The following is a 22,715-nucleotide window of genomic DNA, read 5'->3' on the forward strand; positions in this document are numbered from 1 at the left end:
GGCAATGAACTCAGCCTTCTGAGCCAATGTTCCTTGGGGTAGGGGCTTAGTCTCTGTTAAGGTAACCGCTGCATACCCAGCCCTCCACTCACCTTGCACCGTCATGTAACTGCTTCCATCTGCATACAAGTCCCAATCTGCATCTGTCCAGGGCTGGTCACGCAAGTCAGGTCTGCTAGAGTACACATTATCTATAACTTCCGTAAGGTTACGCTCAGTCTCTCTTTCACTGACTGGAAGGAGCGTGGCTTGTTTCAGAGTGTTGCATTAGAGAGCCAAAAATGTCCCTTAGTGTCCATTAAATTGACCACAGAGTGGGGTACTTTCACTCAGATCCTGTCCTAGAGTCAGCTTGTCAGCTTCTTGCACAAGGAGAGCAGTAGCGGGTAGAGCCCGTAAGCATGGTGACCATCCTTTTACCACTCCATCCAACTGCTTAGAGAGGTAAGCTACAGGCCTTGGCCAGGACCCAACCAGCTGGGTTAACACACCCACAGCCATTTTATCTCTCTGAGACATACAGAGTAAAGGGTTTGGCCAAGTCTGGCAGTCCCAATGCAGGTGCAGCCATCAGCCTCACCTTTAGCTGGGAGAAGGCACATTCCTGTTCTCCTTCCCACTCCAAGGGCTCTTCCTTCTCTTCTTTAGTTGCGTCATACAAGGGCTTAGCTAAGACAACAATGTTGGGGATTCAAATATGACAGAAGCCGACCGGGCCTAAGAATTTCCAAACCTGCTTTTGGCTCATGGGGCTGAGGAGGCAATTAATGACCTGCCTCCATTTTGTGCCTAGATACCTCTACCCCTGCTTGACAGTAAATCTTAGATAACGTATTTGCTGCCGGCAAATCTGGGCCTTCCATTTGGATACTTTATAGCCACATACCTCTAGATGTCATAAAAGATAGTCCATGCCTTGGGTGCAGCCCTCCTGGGTAGGGTGTCCTGAAAGGAGGTCATCGACATATTGGAACAGCACACATTCTAATTCCTCAGCTGGGAATTTCTGGAGGTCACAAGCCAGCGCTTCTCCAAAAATCGTGGGTGTTTTGAACCCCTGTGGCAACCTGGTCCATGTGCACTGTTTCCATGTCTGGTCTCTCCCACTGGAAAGAAAACAGCCTCTGGCTTCCCAGAGCCAGCCTTATACTGAAAGATACATCTTTTAAGTCCAGACAAATGGGCCGCTTGGCTTCTGCTGACAGTAGATTCAACAGAGTATGTCTCATTTTATAAGTTGACAGTACAGACAAGGCTGGGATCTAAATACAGGTGGACCACAGCCTCTTTTTTCTCCTTTTAAACTATTTTTCTCTCTCCAATTTCTCTCTTTACTAAAGGCAAATTATAGTAGAACTAACTTATTTGCCAAAATAAACTGTACCTTCAGTATATGGGGTCTGATTATTTCCATAAAGTGCAGTAAGAATAATTAATTATTAGCCATCTAGGCTCTTCTTTCCTTTAAAATTGGCTTTGCTGGAACCTTTTATAAGGAATGTCAGGCTGGACTTTTTGAAAGCCTTTCAGAGCCCAAGTTTTATCTGTGCCATTAGATACCTGTATGTATTGGGTAAATCCCTCTTCTCTTGAGGTCCCCAAGCACATTTCGATTCCTGGACCCGTCAGCAAGCGACCTTCATTACTTACCAGAGATCAGGAAATGTTACTGATGGGTATCTGGCCAGTTTTCCAAAGGGCTTTTTTTATTGGCCTTATAAAGTCAACCTTAATTCTTTAATGCAGTCTGGACACCTCTGGAAATGCTATTCCAGCCAAAGCCTTGGTAAAATAATGAGTGCCTTCATCATGTCATATAGAACAAAACAGATTCTTATTGAATTTATGAAAATAACTGTATTGTCAGAAATTAAGAATACATACAAATGGCTTGCAAATTCCAGAGAAAACAAGGAGAGAGAAAAATACATGTTTCAAACTCTGCTCATAAGTACACACATTGCTTGAAAAACTACAAATAGCTCAAAAGACAGAAAATTATTTCTTGACTTCTGGAAAACAGAACACAGAAAGAATCAACAATATTTTGACCAAAAAGCCATTTCAAACTAGCCCAGATCCGCTTAACCGATTTCTATTCTGTTGAGTTAGGTTAGCAATACTCATAGACATGTTAACTTTCCAATGAACGTTCTAAAAATCTGCTTTTTAGTCTGGCGGTATTCAATTTCCAAAGACATCAGGAATTTGAATTTGAGAGAATTTGTCAGCCTCTCTTAATATTTTTTTTTTCTTTTTAGGATAAACTTTGGACTCAGCCAGTTACATAAAAAATACTTTCTTTTTTAGATGAATTAAAATTATTACCAACAATATATGTTAGGACAGACCAATGTCTTATACATTAGGACAGACCCATGCTTTATAATATTGGAACATATATATAACCATAACCTACATAAAATTAATCACCATTTCATATTTGACAATGTTTCCTATATATTTTGAATAAATCAAATAAGTTTAATTTGTTTTCCCATGACTTTCAGTGGTCTTAATATTTCAAGAAGACTAAATTTAAAGTTGCGTTTTTTTTTTGCTGTTGGCCTTGGCCAAGTTTGAACCCACCAGTCTCAGTGCATGTGGCCAGCGTTGCAACCACTGCCCTTTGGGCTCCAAGCCCCAGATTTAGAGTTTTTATTTTGAAAGTTTTGTCAAATATCAAAGGCCTAAAACATTTGTTTAAAGAAAATTACAAGCCAAAAGATTTTAAAGGAAATAAATAGTCAACTGGATCATATGTAAATTCTTTCACAAATTCTCTTTTATGAGCTTCATTTAACCTACACAGACCACTTACGAACATTCTAAACTTTCTTTAACTTTTTCCCTGCCTTTCACTTTCTTATACAACCATTCTGTTTTCAGTGCAAATTTTATCACACAAGATTCTTTCTTTACACAATGCCATTCTCCTTTCTGTTTAATTTCTCTTACTCAAAAACTCACTTCCCACAAAACAGGATCCCAGTTTACCATGAAGTCACCCATTCTCTCGGCCAAACTGATAACTAGAAGGTTTAAAAGGCAAGAATCTTATTCTTTGACAAAGATTCAGTTTCCACAACAATTTAAACAACCAAATTATTACATTTTACAAATGAGAGACATTTTATGAGATATAAGATTGATACAGGATTTTCCCACTCTGGAAAGGGAACCCCCATTTTTCAGGCTCAGGTGAGCTTAGACATCAGACTCCCATCTCCAGGCACAAACCCTCCGAGCCCCAGCAAGGTCATAAACAAAGCAGCCGAAATCTTTTGGAAGGCTCCACCCTAAGGAGCACACACCTTAATCCCCTCTCCAGACAAAAACTGCAACAAAGACCTAATAACCTTGCCCAGGGTGAGGCGCTGCATTGATTCATTTGATAGAACACCCTTTCAGTTTGTAAAGTTATTTTTCCATCTACCAAGTCCTGGACAAAATATCTCTCAGAGATAATTATTTACCCCTAGAAAAAGGACTTATGCAGGGAACCTCCAACCTGGGCCTCCTCCCCACTTCCAGAGGCTGTTCACCTTGGAAACCTGTTGCTTATATGGATACAGCCTCATTCAGCATGAAATTTACACTCTCTTCCCCATATTTCCAGGGGCCATCCAGAGCTCACTGGACTGCCTAAACCACAACACTTTTCAAGGCCCAACCCCTCTGCCAATAGCTCTGGCACTCTCCACTCTCACTGCGTGCCCCTCAGTCCAACAAAATGCCATTTTATCACTGATCTGTGGCCCGCTGGCACAATTCTCAAATTACTGAGACCAAACACTCACTGAAGAAATTCCGGTAACAAAAATACAACAACATTCTTTCTAATGTCTTTTCATACCCCCCCCCCCAAGTCCCACATGGCCAAGTCAGGAAGATTGTTCAAGTCACCACCAAAGACAGAAAGCAGAAAACCTGGAACTTCCAGTTTCTCTCATAATAGCCAGGAGGCAAAGTTGGAGCAGGAAAGAAAGGCACACTCACACATTTGTTTCACCCCATGAATGGAGGGGGGGTGAACCCCACCTATTGTTACCCATCTCGGTCGTTCTCAAAGCACTCACATGCACACAATTCCAACCCAATTCTTTTTTCTTTTATTAAATCATAGCTGTGTACATCAATATAATCATGGGGCATCATTCACTAGCTTCACAGACCATTTACCAAGTTTCACATATACCCTTGTAAGATGCACCGCTGGTGTAATCCCACCAATACCCTTCCCTCTACCCCCCTCTCCCCTCCCTCCTCCCTCCTCTCCCTATCCTCCTTCCCCCTATTCTTAGGTTGTAACTGGGTTATAGCTTTCATGTGAAAACCCTAAATTAGTTTCATAGTAGGGCTGAGTACATTGAGTACTTTTTCTTCCATTCTTGAGATACTTGACTAAGAAGAATATGTTCTAGCTCCATCCATGTAAACATGAAAGAGGTAAAGTCTCCATCTTTCTTTAAGGCTCCATAATATTCCATGGTGTACATATACCACAATTTATTAATCCACTCGTGGATCGATGGGTTACTTGGGCTTCTTCCATGACTTAGCAAATATGAATTGGGCTGCAATAAACATTCTGGTACAAATATCTTTGTTATGATGTGATTTTTGGTCTTCTGGGTATATGCCCAGTAGAGGGATTACAGGATCGAATGGCAGATCTGTTTTTAGATCTCTAAGTGTTCTCCATATCTCTTTCCAAAAGGAATGTATTAATTTGCATTCCTACCAGCAGTGCAAAAATATTCCCTTTTCTCCACATCCGCGCCAACATCTCTGGTCTTGGGATTTTGTGATATAGGCTAGTCTCACTGGAGTTAGATGGTATCTCAAAGTAGTTTTGATTTGCATTTCTCTGATGATTAAAGATGATGAGCATTTTTTCATATGTCTGAAGGCCACGCGCCTGTCTTCTTCAGAGAAGTTTCTCTTCAAATCCCTTGCCCAGCCTGCGATGGGATCCCTTGTTCTATTCTTGATAATGTGTTTGAGTTCTCTGTGGATTCTGGTTGTTAAATCTTTGTTGGAGACATAACCTGCAAATATCTTCTCCCATTCTGAGGGCTGTTTGCTTGCCTTACTTACTGTGTTCTTGGCTGTGCAGAAGCTTTTTTGTTTGATCAAGTCCCAGTAGTGTATTTTTGAAGCTGCTTCAATTGCCCGGGGGGGTCCTCCTCATAAAATACTCGCCCAGACCTATATCTTCAAGGGTTTTCCCTGCACTCTCCTCTAGTATCTTTATAGTTTCATGTCTTAAGTTTAAATCTTTAATCCAGTGAGAGTCTATCTTAGTTAATGGTGAAAGGTGTGGGTCCAGTTTCAGTCTTCTACAGGTTGCCAGCCAGTTCACCCAGCACCATTTGTTAAATAGGAAACCTTTTCCCCACTGAATATTTTTAATTGGCTTGTCAAAGATTAAATAACGGTAAGTAGCTGGGTTCATCTCTTGGTTCTCTGTTCTTTTCCAGACATCTACTTCTTTGTTTTTGTGCCAATACCATGCTGTTTTGATCACTATTGATTTGTAGTGTAGTCTGAGGTCTGGTAGCGTAATTCCTCCTGCTTTGTTTTTATTTCTGAGTAATGTCTTGGCTATTCGAGGTTTTTTCTGATTCCATATAAAACGAAGTATTGTTTTTTCCAGATCTTTAAAGTATGACAGTAGAGCTTTAATAGGGATTGCATTGAAATTTTATGTTGCTTTGGGAAGTATGGACATATTAACTATGTTGATTCTTCCCAGCCGTGAGCATGGTGTGTTTTTCCATTTGTTAATATTTTCGGCTATTTCTTTTCTTAGAGTTTCATAGTTTTCTTTATAGAGATCTTTCACATCCTTTGTTAGATAAATTCCCAAATATTTCATCTTCTTTGGGACTACTGTGAATGGGATAGAGTCCTTAACTGTTTTTTCAACTTGACTATTGTTGTTATGTATAAAGGCTACCGATTTATGAATGTTGATTTTGAAGTCTGAGACGCTGCTATATTCCTTGATCACTTCTAAGAGTTTTGTAGTAGAGTCCCTAGTGTTTTCCAGATATACTATCATATCATCTGTGAAGAGCGAAAGTTTGATCTCTTCTGACCCTATATGGATACTCTTGATCGCCTTTTCTTCCCTAATGGTGGTGGCTAAAACTTCCATTACAATGTTTAAAAGCAATGGACATAATGGGCAGCCTTGTCTGATTCCTGATCTGAGTGGAAATGATTCCAATTTACCTGCATTCAATATGATATTGGCTGTGGGTTTGCTGTAGATGGTCTCTCAGTTTAAGAAATGTCCCTTCTATACAGATTTTCTTAAGTGTTCTGGTCATGAAGGGATGCTGGATATTATCAAAATCTTTTTCTGCATCGATTGAGAGAATCATATGGTCTTTGTTTTTTAATTTATTTATGTGCTGGATTACATTTATAGATTTACGTATATTGAACCAGGCTTGAGACCCTGGGATAAAACCAACTTGGTCATGATGTATAATTTGTTTGATGTGTTGTTGGATTCTGTTTGTTAGGATCTTGTTGAATATTTTTGCATCCATATTCATTAGTGATATCGGTCTGTAATTTTCTTTTCTTGTTGGGTCTTTTCCTGGTTTGGGGATCAGGGTGATGTTTGCTTCATAGAACGTGTTAGGTAGTCTTCCTTCTTTTTCTACGTTTTGGAAGAGGTTGAGTAATATAGGTACTAATTCCTCTTTAAAAGTTTGGTAGAATTCTGACATGAAACCATCTGGCCCCGGGCTTGTCTTTTTAGGGAGGTTTTGTGTGGTTGATACTATTTCCGAACTTGATATGGGCCTGTTCAACATTTCCACTTGATTCTGGCTAAGTGTTGGAATGTGACGTGCTTACAAGTATCGGTCAATCTCCTTCAGATTTTCATGTTTCTGAGAATACAGTTTCTTGCAATATTCATTAGGGATTTTTTTTTTATTTCTAAGGAGTCTGTTTCATCTTTGCTGTTTCTGATTGATGAAATTAGAGATTTTACTCTTTTTTTTCCTGATTAGGTTGGCCAAAGGTTTATCTATTTTATTGACCTTTTCGAAAAACCAGCTTTTGAATTATTTATCTGTTGTATCATCCTTTTGTTTTCAATTTCATTTAATTCTGCTCTAATTTTGGTTATTTCTTTTCTTCTACTGGGTTTGGGGTTGGAATGTTCTTCCTTTTCCAGTTACTTGAGATGTCCCATTAAGTTGCCTCTCTTTCTGTTCTCTTGAGGAAGGCTTGCAGTGCTATAAATTTCCATCTTAGAACTGCTTTTGCGGTGTCCCGGAGGTTCTGATAGTTCGTGTCTTCATCGTTGTTTCATTCCAAAAAATTGGCGATTACTTTCATTTTTTTTTTTTTTTTCTTAGAGACAGAGTCTCACTTTATGGCCCTCCATAGAGTGCCGTGGCTTCACACAGCTCACAGCAACCTCCAACTTCTGGGCTTAAGCGATTCCCTTGCCTCAGCCTCCCGAGTAGGTGGGACTACAGGCGCCGGCCACAACGCCCGGCTATTTTTTGGTTGCAGTTTGGCCAGGGCCGGGTTTGAACCCGCCACCCTCGTTTTATGGGGCCGGCGTCCTACCGACTGAGCCACAGGCGCTGTCCGGCGATTTCTTTCTTAATCTCATCTCTGATCCAGCTATCATTCAACATAAGGCTATTTAACTTCCATGTTTTTGTATCAGTATGCAGATTCCTGTTGTTACTCAGCTCAAGTTTTATTCCATGGTGGTCCGAGAAGAAGCATGGAATAATTTCTATTCCTTTAAATTACTGAGGTTAGACTTGTGACCTAAGATGTGATTGATTTTGGAGTAAGTTCCATGGGCTGATGAGAAGTATGCGTATTCAGTTTTGTTGGGATGAAATGTTTTGTAGATGTCTGCTAAATCCAAATGTTGGATGGTTAGGTTTAAATCTAAGATTTCTTTGCTCAGCTTCTTGTTGGAGGATCAATCCAACACTGCCAAAGAAGTGTTGAAATCTCTGACTATTTTGGAGCTGGAGGAAATAAAGTTGCTCATGTCTGTTAGATTTTCTCTTATAAATTGAGATGCATTCTGGTTGGGTGCATAGATATTAATAATTGAGATCTCATCATATTGAGTATTACCCTTAACAAATATGAAGTGACCATTCTTGTCCTTCCTTACTTTTGTTGATTTAAAGCCTATTGTATCTGCAAATAAAATTGCAACACCTGCTTTTTTCTGATTACCATTTGCCTGAAATATGGATGATCATCCTTTCACCCTGAGTCTGTATTTGTCTTTTAGGTTAAGATGTGACTCTTGTATGCAACAAATATCTGGCCTGAGTTTTTGTATCCAGTCAGCTAACCTATGCCTCTTTAGAGGACAGTTTAAGCTGTTCACATTAATGGAGAATATTGATAAGTCTGGTGAAGTTTTGGGTATCGAGTTTTTCAAAAGTCCAGTGGGCACTTTTAATCCTTTTGCCAGTGTGGAAATTGGAATTTGATCCGAAGTTTCTGAGTGAGTTTACTTTTGTGGTATAGGATTGGGTTAGGCATTATGGAAGATAGGTCTGAGAATATCGTGAAGAGCTGGTTTTGTTATGGCAAATTTCTTCAACATATGACTGTCATTCAAGTATTTAATTTCTCCGTCATAAATGAAACTCAGTTTAGCTGGATACAAGATCCGGGATTGAAAGTTATTTTGCTTTAGGAGATTAAAAGTCAGTGACCACCTTCTTCTGGCTTAAAAAGTTTCAGCAGAGAGATCTGCAGTCATTCTAATATTCTTCCCTTTCAAGGTAATGGTTTTCTTTCTCCTGGCAGCTTTGAGGATTTTCTCCTTCATATTAACTTTAGTGAAGTTAATTATGATACGCTTGGGGGATGTCTTATTGGAGTTGAGTCATGCTGGGGTTCTGAAGCTGTCTCCTATCTGAATTTCAGAATCTCTTGGTATGTCTGGAAAATTCTCTTTCATAATTTCATGCAGAAGGGCCTCTGTGCCCAGCGAGGCCACTTCATCTGTTTCTGGAACTCCAAATTTCGGATATTCACTTTCTTTGAATTATCCCAGAGCTCTCGGAGAGAATGATCCATTTTTGCTCTCCATTTCTCTTCCTCTTTGAGAGTTTGGGAGCGTATAAAGGCTTTATCTTTAATGTCAGAAATTTTTTTTTCTCCTTGCTCCATTCTGTTGCTGAGGGATTCTACTGTATTTTTCATATCTTTGAGGGCTGCAATTTATTGCTTCAGTGTGTCTAAGTCTTTGGTGGTTTTGTCTTAAATTCTTGAGACAACTTTTGATTTTCTCCTCGAATTCCCAATTCCACTTTGTTAATCTTGTCTGCAATCCAAATTCTGAATTCGATTTCTGACATCTCAGCCAGTTGTTTATGAATAGGATCTTCAATTACATCTGCCATATCTTTCCTTGGGGGGGGGCGGTTTGATCTATTCTGGTTATTCATGTTACCAGAGTTTTTCTGCTGATTCTGCCCCATGGTTGTTTTACTCCCTTTGATTTTTCCCCCCTGGGGCTTTGTTGAGGGCCTGTACAGTGTTGTGGCCTGAGAAACTGAGACCCTGTCTGGTGTGGTGGGGCTAACTGGTTCTGTCTTGTTTTCAGTTGGTTTCTGTTCCACCCTAGTGAAACAGATACTCTAGATTGAAGTCTCAGCTGCGGAGAAATATCAGCAATTAAGTCACCCCACCCCACCCCCACCAGCAAACAATTGGAAAAGGAAAGTCAAACCTTCCTACCACGGTGCACCCAGGGCGCCACCTGATTTGTCCTCAGGCGATTGGTTCAGTTCAAAAAGTCCAAATCAGTTCTCTCAGTCTGCACCTGTCTCGGGTGAGAGTTTAAGAGGTCTGTGGGAACTGAATCACAGGGGTCTGGTGACTACTCTGGTGTGGCTTTCTCCAGTGCTGCGTGGACTCAGGAGGAGCCACCCAGGCAATAGATCAGTCTGGGAAGGTTGATGCCTCCTTCCCCACCTTGCACCGCTGTCACACCCAGTCACTGATAGCCCTGCAGTTGGCTGACCCAATTGCCTATAGTGAATCGGTACTCCAGGAGTTTCTACCTGCCTGAATCACAAGGAAGTCTGCCAGGCCACTGTGTTCTGCTTCTCTCTAGCAGAAGGAGGTGAGGCCTGACAACCTTGGGCGCTTGATGAAGGTTGGGGGGTTTTCACTCAGGTCCAGACTCGCCCCTGATTAATGTTACTGACAGAACAGAATAGAACAACTCTGCGGTTCCCCTGCAGAAGAGAAGCTGAATTGAGTTCCAAATTAGCTTGTCTTTGCTCTTGTATTGTCTATAGGCTGATGATCCCCTGAGGTCCAGGTGCATCTTAGGTTTAGTATAGCAGACCTCTGGGTCAGCCCCACTCTGGGAGTTTCCCCCGTTTGCAAGTTGGAGTTGCCTAAGGCAAATCCTATACTCACAGTCTCTGGTTGCCCAGGGAGACAGGGGGTGTGGCTTCAGAATAATTGGTAGTGAACCATATTGCTAGCAAAAGAGGGCTGCTGCTTTATGGCTCAGGCAACTGCTGCTCCTGTGTAGCTCCCTTCCGGCCAACCATCCTCTCTCTGCTCCTGTACCCCAGAGTCTGCACTGACCAGCTACAGCCCAGCACTGTCTACACCCCTTGAGCAATCGCCTAAGAGTCTGAACCCCTGGGGGACAGGCCTCTAGACCTTGGAGGGAGAGCAGAGGGGAGCACGCAGAACGCTGGGAGCCTGGGGTTGCGGGCAGAGAACACACACAGCTTTACACAGTTTTATGCCTGGCCGTATTGTCACCAGAAAACAGCTGTCACACTGTGCCTCAGGGAACTGCCACTCTGGTGCAGTACCCTCTCTGCTGACCAGGACTGGTCTCCAGACCTCACTGTGAGTGAAGGGGAGTGCTGGGAGTTCAGAATTCCAGGTAGATACTATATACAGTTTATACAGTTTTATGCCTGGCAGGAGGACGCCGTGACACCCTAGTAGGGGAGGTAGGTCAAGTTTTTAGAGGGTCTCTCCCGTGGTGTGTAGTGGGAGGACCTTTGAACTCTTCCCCATTGTTTGTGGGGCTCTCCGAGCCGTTCTCATGGGGGAGGGGACTCCCATCTGCTTGGTGATGGATTTTGTACCTTTTGTTTGTATCCTTGTGGTCGCAGCTTGCCTCAGTGGGGTTGATGTGCGTTCTTCAACCTTCTCTCTTAGTGCAGCTCAAATCCACCAGGTTACTTGCTGAATTTTTGTCCTTAAACTCTCCTACTGGACGGGAGCCTCTGTGGAAAGCTGGCTTCAGTCAGCCATCTTGTCTCCTCCCCCCCTCCAACCCAATTCTTAACCTGGACAGCTTCGATTTCCCACTCAAGCTGCTACTTAGCCATAGGAGGCAAACCAACACTCCCCTAGGCCCTGTGAAGGGAGGTCCAACTCCACCCTCGGAGTTCTTTCAGTCACACCACATCCACACACTCTCACATACCTCTCAACAGACCTGTCAACAATCTAATGCCCAAGGAGTTGATCAGGCTCCTTTTCCACTAAAACTGTAATGGGACCTCCAGATCGATCATACCTTGCCTTACACTTCTCCCTGTGTAAGTACCCGTTCCCGCATGTCAGTTCCTCCTGGTGTTTGACTCCTTGAAGACCTGCCAATGGGGTCCTTTCTCAGCCTAGTTAAGGCGTCTACACAGGGAGGCCAAACTGCCTCCCTGGAGTGCTCAGTGGTTCACGTCACCCAGGCTGATCAGGGGCCCCCACGTGGGTGTCCAAAGGATTGGCAGCAACTACCAGGTGCGTGTTCTCTCCGGGGGGATCTTACTTCCCGGTCAGGGAACCAAAAATGTTGCAGGAAGACAAGGCCCAACAGAGAGAAGGAGCACCCAAACACCACATTTATAAGAGGAAGGGCTTTATTCACCAGCTGGGAGCTTACGGCATAGAAGAATTTCAAATGGCTGTGCTCCCCGACTGCCTTGGTCTTTCTCTTTTTATTGACAATCAAAAAGTTCCACCCCATGGGTACCCTTCTCATTGGCTAGTTTGAATCAAGCGGGGGATGCTATTCCCACCCCTACAGAACTACAGGATTTCACAGAACTTAGAAATTTCCAAGTTTCAGGAAGTTAAGTTTACAAATTTCCAAGAGCTGAGTCACCATGGAGAGGACCCTGCATGTGTATCTTTGTGGTCTCCTTGAGAAGACCTGTTCTTGTAGACCTCACCCTTCTTGGCTATCCTCTCTCATTATTAATGTACCATAATTGTGAGTTGATCTTTCAGGAAACCAGATCAAGGGAAAAGGACAGGTTTTGCTATGACTCCTACAATACAGATTAGTAGAATAGATAAAAAACACAACCCTAATATCCAATGTCTCCAAGAAAACCATTTAGCTCATAAAGATTCTCATAAACTCAAGGTTAAAGCATGAGAAAAAAATATCCCATGCTATGGAAATCAAAAGTGAGCAGGAGGCCTGGTGTGATAGCTCACACCTGTAATCTTAACATTCTGGGAGGCCAAAGCGGGTAGACTGCTTGAGCTCAGGGCTTTGAAACCAGCCTGAGCAAAAGTGAGACCCTGTCTATAAAGAAATAAAACAAATGGCCAGGAATTGTGGTGGGTGCCGGTAATCCCAGCTACTCAGGGGGCTGAGTCAGGAGGATTTCTCAAGTGCAAAAGTTTGAGGTTGCTAATGCTATAATGCCATGGCACCTACCCAGGGTGATAGAGTGAGACTTTGTCTCAAAAAAAAAAAAAAAAAGTGAGCAGGAGTAGCTACTCTTAGATCAGATAAAACAGATTTGAAATCAATAACTGAATAACTTTAAAAAAAAAAGACAAAGATAGCCATTATATAATGATATAGGGATCAATTCAACAATTAGATCTAACAATCCTAAATATACATGCACCTAACACCAGAGTCCCAGATTCATAAAAGAAATACCACTTGATCTAAGAAAAGAAACAAACAACATATTAATAGTGGGGCACTTCAACACTCCAATGTCAAAACTGGACAGCAAAGAAACACTGAATAAGACAGGACTCTAGAACAAGTGTACTTAACAGACATTTACAGAATATTTTACTCCCAAAGTATAGATTTATGTTCTTCTCATAAGAACATGGGACATAATTATCCAAGATAGATCATATGTTAGGCCACTAAACAAGTATCAAAAAATTGATAAAAATCAAAATAATACTATGAATTGTCTCAGACTACAGTGGAATAAAACTAGAAATCAATTCTAAAAGAAATTTTCAAAACCATACAAATACATGCAAATTAAAAGGCATAATACTAAGTTAACTTTGAGATCAACAATGAAATGAAGGTGCAAAATTTAAAAAACATTTTTTAAATTAAAAGACGAACTAACAAAATCTCTGGGGTAAGTTAAAAGCAGAGCTCAGAGAGAAGTTTATAGCACTAAATACTTCCGATTAAAACACAGAAATATCATAGGCTTGATGCCTGTAGCTCAACGGCTAGAGTGCCATCCACATACACCAAAGCTGGCAGGTTTGAATCCAGCCAGGCCTGCCAAACAACAATGACAACTGCAACAAAAAAACAGTGGCCACTGTGATGGTTGCCTGTAGTCCCAACTACTTTGGAGGCTGAGGCAAGATAATCACTTAAACCCAAGTGTTTGAGGTTGCTGTGAGCTGTGATGCCGCAGCACTCTACCCAGGGTGAGAGCCTGCGACTCTGTCTCCCCCAAAAATAAATAAATAAAAGACAGAAATATCACAAATTAATAACCTAATGTCACACATTGGGGTTCTAGAAAAATAAAAACAAACCAAACCCCAAGCTGGTAGAAGACAAGAAATAACAAAAAATCAGAGGAGAACTAAATAAAATTGAAACAAAAAAGAACAATATAAAGGATCAAGAGAACAAAAATTTGATTCTTTGAAAAGACAAATAAAACTGATATACCACACAAAAAAAATAAAAAGAAAAGAAAAGAATTGATAGACCACTGGGTAGATTAACTGAGAAAAGAAGAAAATGATTGAAATAAGGTCAATCAGAGATGTAAAAGGAGACATTATATCATGATATCATAGAAATGCAAAAGATCTTCTGAGACTACTATGAACACCTCTGTGAACACAATCTAAAAATTCTAGAGAAAATGAATAAATTCCTGCAATCACACAACCTCCCAAGCTGAGTTGTAGAAAAATAGAAATTCTAAACATACCAACAAGTAGTGAGAATAAATTAGTAATAAAACATATGCTTCCTCCCCAGAAAGCCAAAAACCAGATCATAGTGATTCTTACCAGACATACAAAGAGGAACTGGTACCTGTCCTACTGAGACTGTTACATAAGATTAGAAAGAGGAAATCCTCTCTAATTCATTTAATGAAGTCAATACCAACCTAATACCAAAGCCAGGAATGAATACAACAACAACAAAAAGAAAACTAAGGGCCTGATTAGCATCTATCCAAAAACAATCAAGAAAACACTAGCAAAACAAACCCAAGATCACATGAAAAGTATAGTTTACCATGACAAGTGAATTTCCTCCCAGGGATACAAAGATGGATTAACATATGCAAATCAAGATGTGATTCACTACATAGGCAGAATTTAAAACAAGTATCATATGATTATTTCGATAGATACAGTAAGAACATTCCCTAAAATCCAGTGAAGGAGCTAAGGAAATTTCACTCCAAAATTGACTACTTGTATAAAGAATATTTTGAATTAAAGGCCATTCACAATCAGAAAGCATTTGGAAGGGGCTTCTTCTCTATCTACATAAAACCTGACCAATGTGATCAAAATATCAAAGGGGCAAAACTAACTTTCTTTGTTCACCCTGAAGGCTAGCAGACCTACTGCAAATTGTTTAAAACATAATAACTGTCTCTCAGGTTAATTTACAAGTCAATTCATTTCCCCCCATCTATTCATCCTCCTTAGCATTCACCTGCTGCTCCTGTACTCCACCTTCTCCCCCTCCCTTCTAAGAGGCATCTTAAAAGGTATCGGGCCATCATTAAAACATTGGGAGATGAATCCTTTAATTCTCCCCATGTGCATGATATTTGGAAATAAACATTTCTCTTACTATCCTGCCTTAATTGTGAGTTGGTCTTTCAGCCACCTTTTGGGGGGAAAGGGCACATTTCCCCTCACCCTACGCCAGCAAGTGTTAATGATAAAAAACCCTCAGCAAAATAGGCATAGACAGAATAAATACATACATCAACATAATAAAAACTACATATGATGTCAATGGAAAAGAAGCCATACTTGTAAAAATAATTTAAAGAGGTTCATGCTGAGCCAAATTTGAAGACTATGACCCAGAGCCACACCCAGGAAGCCTTGAGCAAGTGGACTCCCAGTTATGGGTTTGCAGTTTGGTTTTAGGAGATAGGAATTACAGGTGAAGTTATAAATCAATAAGCAGAAAACATACATTGGTTTGGCACAAAAAGCTGGGACATCTGGTGGGTTGGGGCTCACAGATTTATACGTGGGTTTAAAGATTCTTTACCTGATAATTGTCTGGAAGAGTTAGACTTTGGCTAAAAGACCAGGAGTCAGCAAAAAGACATGCTTAAGGTAAAGGGTTTGTTAATCGGAGACAAAGCACTGGACAGACTCAACTGGTTTGTTGTGTGTATTGAGGACGCACAGGTAAGTCTTCCACAGCCTTTGGCTGTTGTGAGTCACAGAGGGCATCTCTAATAAGAGGAGGGAGCATGATGAGACATGTCAGATTTCCTCTCTGCTGCCTAGCAACTCAATATAAGGGATCCCCTTGGCCAAGGGGGGGGTCCATTCAGTTAGTTGCTGGTGGAGGGGGACGTAAGATTTTATTTTAGTTCACAAGACAAACCCCTTCCAAATCCTTTCTGATTGTGAATGGCCTTTAATTCAAACACTATTCTGAATGAGATAAAGTTAAAAGCATTCCCAGTAAGAATTGAGACCGGACGATGCTCACTCTCACCACTTCTACTCAACATAGTGCTGGAAGTCCCAGCCAGAGAAATCAGGTAATAGAAAAAAATAAAGGACACTCAAGTCAGAAAAAAAAAAAAAAGTTACACTATCCCTGCTGCCAATGAGATGATCTTAAATCTAGAAAACCGTAAAGCCTCCTCCAAAAGACTCCTAGAATTAATAAATAAATTTAATTATCTCAGGTTACAAAATTAATGTACACAAATCAGTAGCATTTTTATACACTAATAAATGCTAAGGTGATCATCACATCAAAAATTCAATACCATTCACAATAGCTACAAAATAACATAAAATGCCTAGCAATACATTTAACCAAGGAAGTAAAAATCTCTAAAGTAAGAACTAGAAAACACTAATGAAAGAAATTGTAGATTACGTGAATGACAAAACACTGGAAGAATCAATATTGCTAAAATGTCATATTGCCCAAATATGACTTACAGATTCAATACAATTCCCATTAAAATGCCAACATCATTTTGGAAAGAATTAGAGAAAAAAATCCTAATTTTCACACGGAATCACAAAAGAGCCCGACTAGCCAATGCAATCCACATCTGGAGGCATTACATTTCCAATCTTCAAATTATACTGCAAGACCATAGTAACCAAAAAAGCATGATATTAGTACAACAATAGACACATAGATGGAGGACACAGAGTTCTGAATAGAGACTCAGAACTATACATAAATAGTAAAGAAAGGCCAGGTGTTGTGCATGACACCCTTAATCCTAGTGTTATGCCCAGAAGTTCCCCCAGAGATCACACAGCCACACGAGCCAAATTTTCAGGGGAGTCCTTTATTGGAGAGCCGACTGACAACTGCCTCAGTGTCCCAAAATGAAGTTTCTGAGAGCAGCCCCTAGTTGTGTGTGGCTGTGTGTGTCTCTGTGTGTGTATCTCTGTGTGTCTGTGTGTGTTTGTCTCTGAGTGTCCGTGTGTGTCTGGGTGTGTGTCTGTTTATGTATCTGTGTGTGTGTCTGTATGACTCTGTGTGTGTGTCTCTGTGTGCCTGTGTATGTCTGTCTCTGTCTTTGTGTGTGCCTTTGTCTGTGTTTGTGTTTCTGTGTGTTTGAGTCTGTGTGTTTCTTGTGTGTCTTTGTGTGTGTCTGTGTCTCTCTTTGTGTCTGTGTGTGTGTTTCTGTGTGTCTAATTGTATGTTTGTCTGTGCCTTTGTCTGTGCCTTTGTCTCTGAGTGTGTGTGTCTGTCAGTTTATGTATCTGTGTGTGTGTCTCTGTGTGTGTCTATGTGTGTGTGATTGTGTGTCTGTGTGTGTCTCTGCATCTTCCACTGTGTGTCTCTCTGTATGTGTCTGTGTGTGTGTGTGAGAGTCTCTGTAATATGTCCCTCTGGGTGTGTGTCTCTGTGTTTGGGTCTCTATTTGTGTCTATGTGTGTGTCTCTGTGTGTGTCTGTGTGTATTTCTCTACATGTGTCTTTGTATGTGTCTGTGTCTGCATCCCTGTGTGTGCATGTCTGAGTGTGGGTCTTGTCTGTGTCTCTATGTGTTTGCGTGTGTGTGTCTGTGTTTGTCTCAGAGTGTCTGTGTGTGTCTGTATGTGTGTCTATGTGTGTGTCTCTGGGTGTGTCTGTGTGTGTGTCTATGTAGGTGTCTCTGCGTATGTCTGTGTATGTATCTCTGTGCGTCACTGAGTGTGTGTCTCTGTTTGTGACTGTGTGTCTCTGAGTGTCTGTATGTTTGTGTTTCTCTGTATGTCTGCCTGTGTCTGTCTTTCTATGTGTGTCTGTGTGTGTCTCTGTGTGTATTGCTGTGTGTGTGTCTGTGAGTGTGTCTTATGTCTGTATGTGTGCCTATGTGTGAGTCTGTGCGTGTCTCTGTGTGTTTGTCTGTGTGTGTGCGTGTGTCTGTGTGTCTCTGTGTGTGCCTGTCTGTGTCTCTGTGTGTCTGTGTTTGTGTTTCTGTGTGTTTGAGTCTGTGTGTTTCTTGTGTGTCTTTGTGTGTGTCTGTGTCTCTCTTTGTGTCTGTGTGTGTGTTTCTGTGTGTCTAATTGTATGTTTGTCTGTGCCTTTGTGTGTCTGTGTGTGTGTCTCTGTGTGTATCTCTGTTTGTGTCTGTGTGGGTGTCTCTGTGAGTGTGTCTGTGTATATGTCTGTGTGTCTCTATATATGTGTCTCTGTGTATGCCTTTGTGTGTGTGTGTCTGTTTGTGTGTCTCTGTGTATGTCTGTGAGTGTGTCTGTGTGTGTGTACGTGTGGTTGTCCATTTGTTTCTCTCTGTGTTTCTTTGTGTGTCTGTGTGTCTCTGTGTGTGGCTCTGTGTGTCTCTCTGTATATGTGTGGCTCTGTGTGTGTCTCTGTGTTTGTGTCTGTGTGTGTGTCTGGGTCTGTGTGTGTATCCATGTGTGTCTGTCTCTGTGTGTGTCTGTGTATCTCAGTATGTGTGTCTCTGTACCTCTGTCTATGTATGTATCTGTGTCCATGTCTCTGTGTGTCTCTCTGTGTGTGTCTGAGTGTGTTTCTCTATGAGTGTCTGTCTTAGTGTTTGTTTACCTCTGTGTCTGTGCCTCTGTGTGTGTGTCTGTGTGCGTCTGTGCATGTCTGTGTTTGTCTGGGTGTGTCTCTGTGTGTGTCTGTGTGTTTGTCTCTCTGTGTGTCTGTGTGTATGTGTGCATGTCTTGTGTTCTCTGTGTGTCTGTCTCTGTGTGTGTCTGAGTGTGTGTCTGTGTGTGTCTATGTGTATATGTGTATGTCCTTGTGTGGGTCTTTGTGTGTGTCTTTGTCTGTGTGTGTGTCTCTGTGTGTGTCTGTGTCCCTGTGTGTGTTTGTGTGTATCCGTGTATGTGTCTCTGTGTGTCTCTCTGTGTCATGTGTGTGTCTGAGTGTGTCTCTGTGTATGTCTGTGTGTGGGTCTGTGTGTTTGTATCTCTGTGCGTCTGTGTGTGTATGTGTGTGTCTTTGTGTTCTCTGTGTCTGTGTCTCTGTGTATGTCTGTGGGTGTCTTTGTTTGCATCTGTGCTTCTGTGTGTATATGTGTGTGTCCTTATGTGGGTTTTTATGTGTGTCTCTGTGTCTGTGTATGTCTTTGTGTCCTTGTGTGTGTTTTTATGTGTGTCTCTGTGTGTGTTTTTGTGTGTCTGTGTGTGTCTGTGTGTGTTTTGATAGAAAAGTATAAAATTACTAGAAGAAAGTGCAGGGAAAACACTTAAAGAAATTGGCCTGGGAGAATATTTTCTGAGAATGACCCCCAGGCAATTGAAGCAACACCAAAAATACATTACTGAGAAATGATCAAATTAAAAAGCTTCTGCACAGCCAAGAACACAGTGCATAAAGCAAGCAGACAGCCCTCAGAAGATATTTTCAGGTTACGTCTCTGACAAAGGTTTAATAACAATAATCCACAGAGGGAGCGGTGCCTGAGGCTCAAAGGGGTAGGATGCCAGCCCCATATGCCAGAGGTGGCGGGTTCAAACCAGCCCTGGCCAAAAACTGCAAAAAAAAAAAATAATAATAATAATCCACAGAAACGCAAACATATTAGCAAGAAAGAACAAGTGATCCCATCTCAGGGTGGGCAAGGGACTTGAAGAGAAACTTCTCTACAGAAGACAGGTGCATGGCCTACAAACACATGAAAAAAATGCTCATCATCCTTAATCATCAGAGAAATGCAAATCAAATCACTTTTAGATATCATCTAACTTTAGTAAGATTATTCCACATCCCAAAACCATAGATGTTGGTGTGGATTTGGACAAAAGGGAACACTTCTGCACTGCTGGTGGGAATGCAAACTAATATATTCCTTTTAAAAAATGTTTGGAGACCACTTAGGGATCTAAAAATAGACCTGCCAATCCTTCAATTCCTCTACTAGGTACATATCCAGAAGACCAAAAATCACTTTTTAACAAAGATCTTTTCACCAGAATGCTTATTGCAGCCCAATTCATAATTGCTAAGTCGTGGAAGAAGCCCAAGTGCACATCAACCCATGAATGGATTCATAAATTGTGGTATATGTATGCCATAAAATATAGCCTTAAAAAAGATGGAGACAAACAGCACCTGTGGATCAGTGAGTAGGGCGCTGGCCCTGTATACCGAGGATGGTGGGTTCAAACCTGGCCCTGGCCACATTGCAACTAGAAGTAGCCTGGTCTATTGTTGTGGAGGGTGCCTGTAGTCCCAGCTACTCAGGAGGCTGAGGCAAGAGAATCACCTAAGCCCAAGAGCTGGAGGTTGCTGTGAGCTGTGATGCCATAGCACTCTACCGAGGGTGATGGAGTGAGACTGTCTCTTAAAAAAAAAAGGGGGGGGGACTTTACCTCTTTCATGTTTACATGGATGGAGCTGGAACATATTCTTCTTAGCAAAGTATCTCAAGAATGGAAGAAAAAGTATCCAATATACTCAGCCCTACTATGAAACCAATCTATAAGCATCCACACTTCCATATGAAAGCTATAACCCAACTACAGATGAAGGGGAAAGAGGATGGGCAGGGGAGGGAGGAGGATGGCTAGAGGGAGGGTAATTGGTGGGACCACACCTATGGTGCATTTTATAAGGGTACATGTTATATCTACTAAGTGTAGAATATAAATATTTTAACATAATAACTAAGAAAATGTGGTGAAGGTTATGTTAACCAGTTTGATGAAAGTATTTCAAATTACATATAAAACCAGCACATTGTACACCATAACTGCATTAATATACATAGCTATGATTTGAAAAAAAATAAATGAATGAATAAATACATAAATTTGACTTGATGAAAAATTTTAAATGTGTTTGTCAATGGACACAATCAAAGAGAGAGAAAGTCAAACACTAACAGAAGAAACACATGCTGATCACATATCTGAGAAGGCTCTACTATCTCATGTATAATAGAAAGTCTCACAACTGAACATAAAAGCAACCACCCTGTCATGGTGCATCATGGGCAGAGGGAAAGCAAAGCCAGCATCCTAGGCCTTTCCAACTAACAGGTCTTGGCTGGGCTGTCGCTGTCCTTTGTGGTTCTAGTGAGCTGACCCCACAACAAATCCACAGTGGAAGAAATGGCCACAGATTAAACTGCCAAGGAGTCCCTGTCACTGAAGTCAGCACTTAGCCAAGGTGAACAGCTGTCCTGTGGAGGAGCCACCGGGGAGTGAAGGGGTCCTTCTGTTGAGGACAGCAGCAGAGAAGGGGTGGGGAGCCCAGTGTTCTTCCCAGGGTCCCCTGTTGGGCATCCCAGACCTGAGCGAATCCACCCCAGGGGCAGTAAGGGGCACTGTGGGGCTGCCCAGCTGGAAACCAGCCACCTGTTCTCTGCTGGGGGCCTGGGGCTCACTGTCCCAGGCGACAGACTGGCTGCTTAATCTTAGTCCCAGGGAGGCTCAGGCCAGGCCCTGCCAGCCTCATGTAGAGAAATCTCCGTGCCCAGGGACTGGGAGGCCATGTGAGGGGAGGGGACTGATTTGAATGAAAGGCCTCTCAGTCCCCACAGTGGGAAAGTAGGTACAAGAGACAGGGGCAGCTCTGAGGCAGCTGTGGATCCCCAGGAATCAGAGCTGACAGGAATCTCCACCATGGCCTGTGCCCCTCTCCTGCTCACCCTCCTCACTCTCTGCCCAGGTGACAGGCCCTGGGAAGCAGAAGTGCCTGGGTGGGGTACACCTGGTTGATTTCTCCCTTTCATTTTGAGAGCATGTGGTGGAAAATGACCCCAGACTACCTCTGTGTGTCTCCATCTCTTCTGTTCCAGGATCCTGGGCACAGTCCAGACTGACACAGGAAGCCTGGGTGTCAGCGTCTATGGGAGAGACGATCACCCTGTCCTGTACTGGAAACAGCAACAATGTTGGAAAGTATAATGTGGGCTGGTACCAGCAGATTTCTCCTGGTGCCCCCCAAACTGTCATGCTTGGAATTTCACGGCCCTTAGGAATCCCTGATCAGTTCTCTGGCTCCAATACTGGCAACACTGACTCCCTGACCATCTCGGGCCTCTAGCCTGAGGATGAGGCTGTTTATTACTGCTCATCATGGGATGATAGCCTGAGTGCTCACACAGTGCTCCAGACACATGGAGAACTGAGACAAAAACTGCCCTTGGCCTCCCGTGAGGTAAATAACCCCATGACTGCCTGTGACAAATGCAGACGATGACTGTTGCCAACCCTGTGTTGTCAGTGTTAGAGGAAGTGAGGTTGAGCACATTGCACCTTCTAATTGTCAGTGGGGTTTTTTCCCACGTAGTATTCATTTATTAAAAATAAGAGGGCAGCGCCTGTGGCTCAGTGAGTAGGGCACCGGCCCAATATGCCGAGGGTGGTGGGTTCAAACTCAGCCCCAGCCAAACTGCAACAACAACAAAAAAATAGCCGGGCGTTGTGGCGGGCGCCTGTAGTCCCAGCTGCTCGGGAGGCTGAGGCAAGAGAATCACGTTAGCCCAAGAGTTAGAGGTTGCTGTTAGCCGTGTGATGCCACGGCACTCTACCCGAGGGCGGTACAGCGAGACTCTGTCTCTACCAAAAAAAAATAAATAAAAAAATAAGAGATATACTCGACATACTATAAAAGGTACAATTAAATCGTTTTACTATGTACACAGAATTATTCTTCCACCATCATAATCTAATTTTACAATACTTTTATGAACTCCCCCACCAAATCCCACAATTATCAGTCAGTCCACATTCTTCCCCCACCCCCAGCCACTGGTAATCCCTAAT

At 42.1% G+C, this 22,715-nt stretch overlaps 1 protein-coding gene across 2 annotated transcripts in view; it reads left to right on the forward strand.

Annotated features, from left to right (window-relative positions):
* The window catches only part of LOC128570682 (rho GTPase-activating protein 15-like), a 152,329-nt gene extending 130,010 nt beyond the window's left edge, over positions 1 to 22,319 (forward strand). For both annotated transcript variants that reach the window (XM_053570063.1, XM_053570064.1), the window contains exon 6: positions 21,746 to 22,319. In XM_053570063.1, coding sequence (XP_053426038.1) covers positions 21,746 to 21,769 — 24 coding nt within the window. In that variant the 3' untranslated portion in view covers positions 21,770 to 22,319. The remainder of the gene's footprint in view (positions 1 to 21,745) is intronic.
* Positions 22,320 to 22,715: the final 396 nt, after the last annotated feature.

The sequence above is a fragment of the Nycticebus coucang genome, chromosome 18 (assembly GCF_027406575.1).
Source record: "Nycticebus coucang isolate mNycCou1 chromosome 18, mNycCou1.pri, whole genome shotgun sequence".
Taxonomy (NCBI): Eukaryota; Metazoa; Chordata; class Mammalia; order Primates; family Lorisidae; genus Nycticebus; species Nycticebus coucang.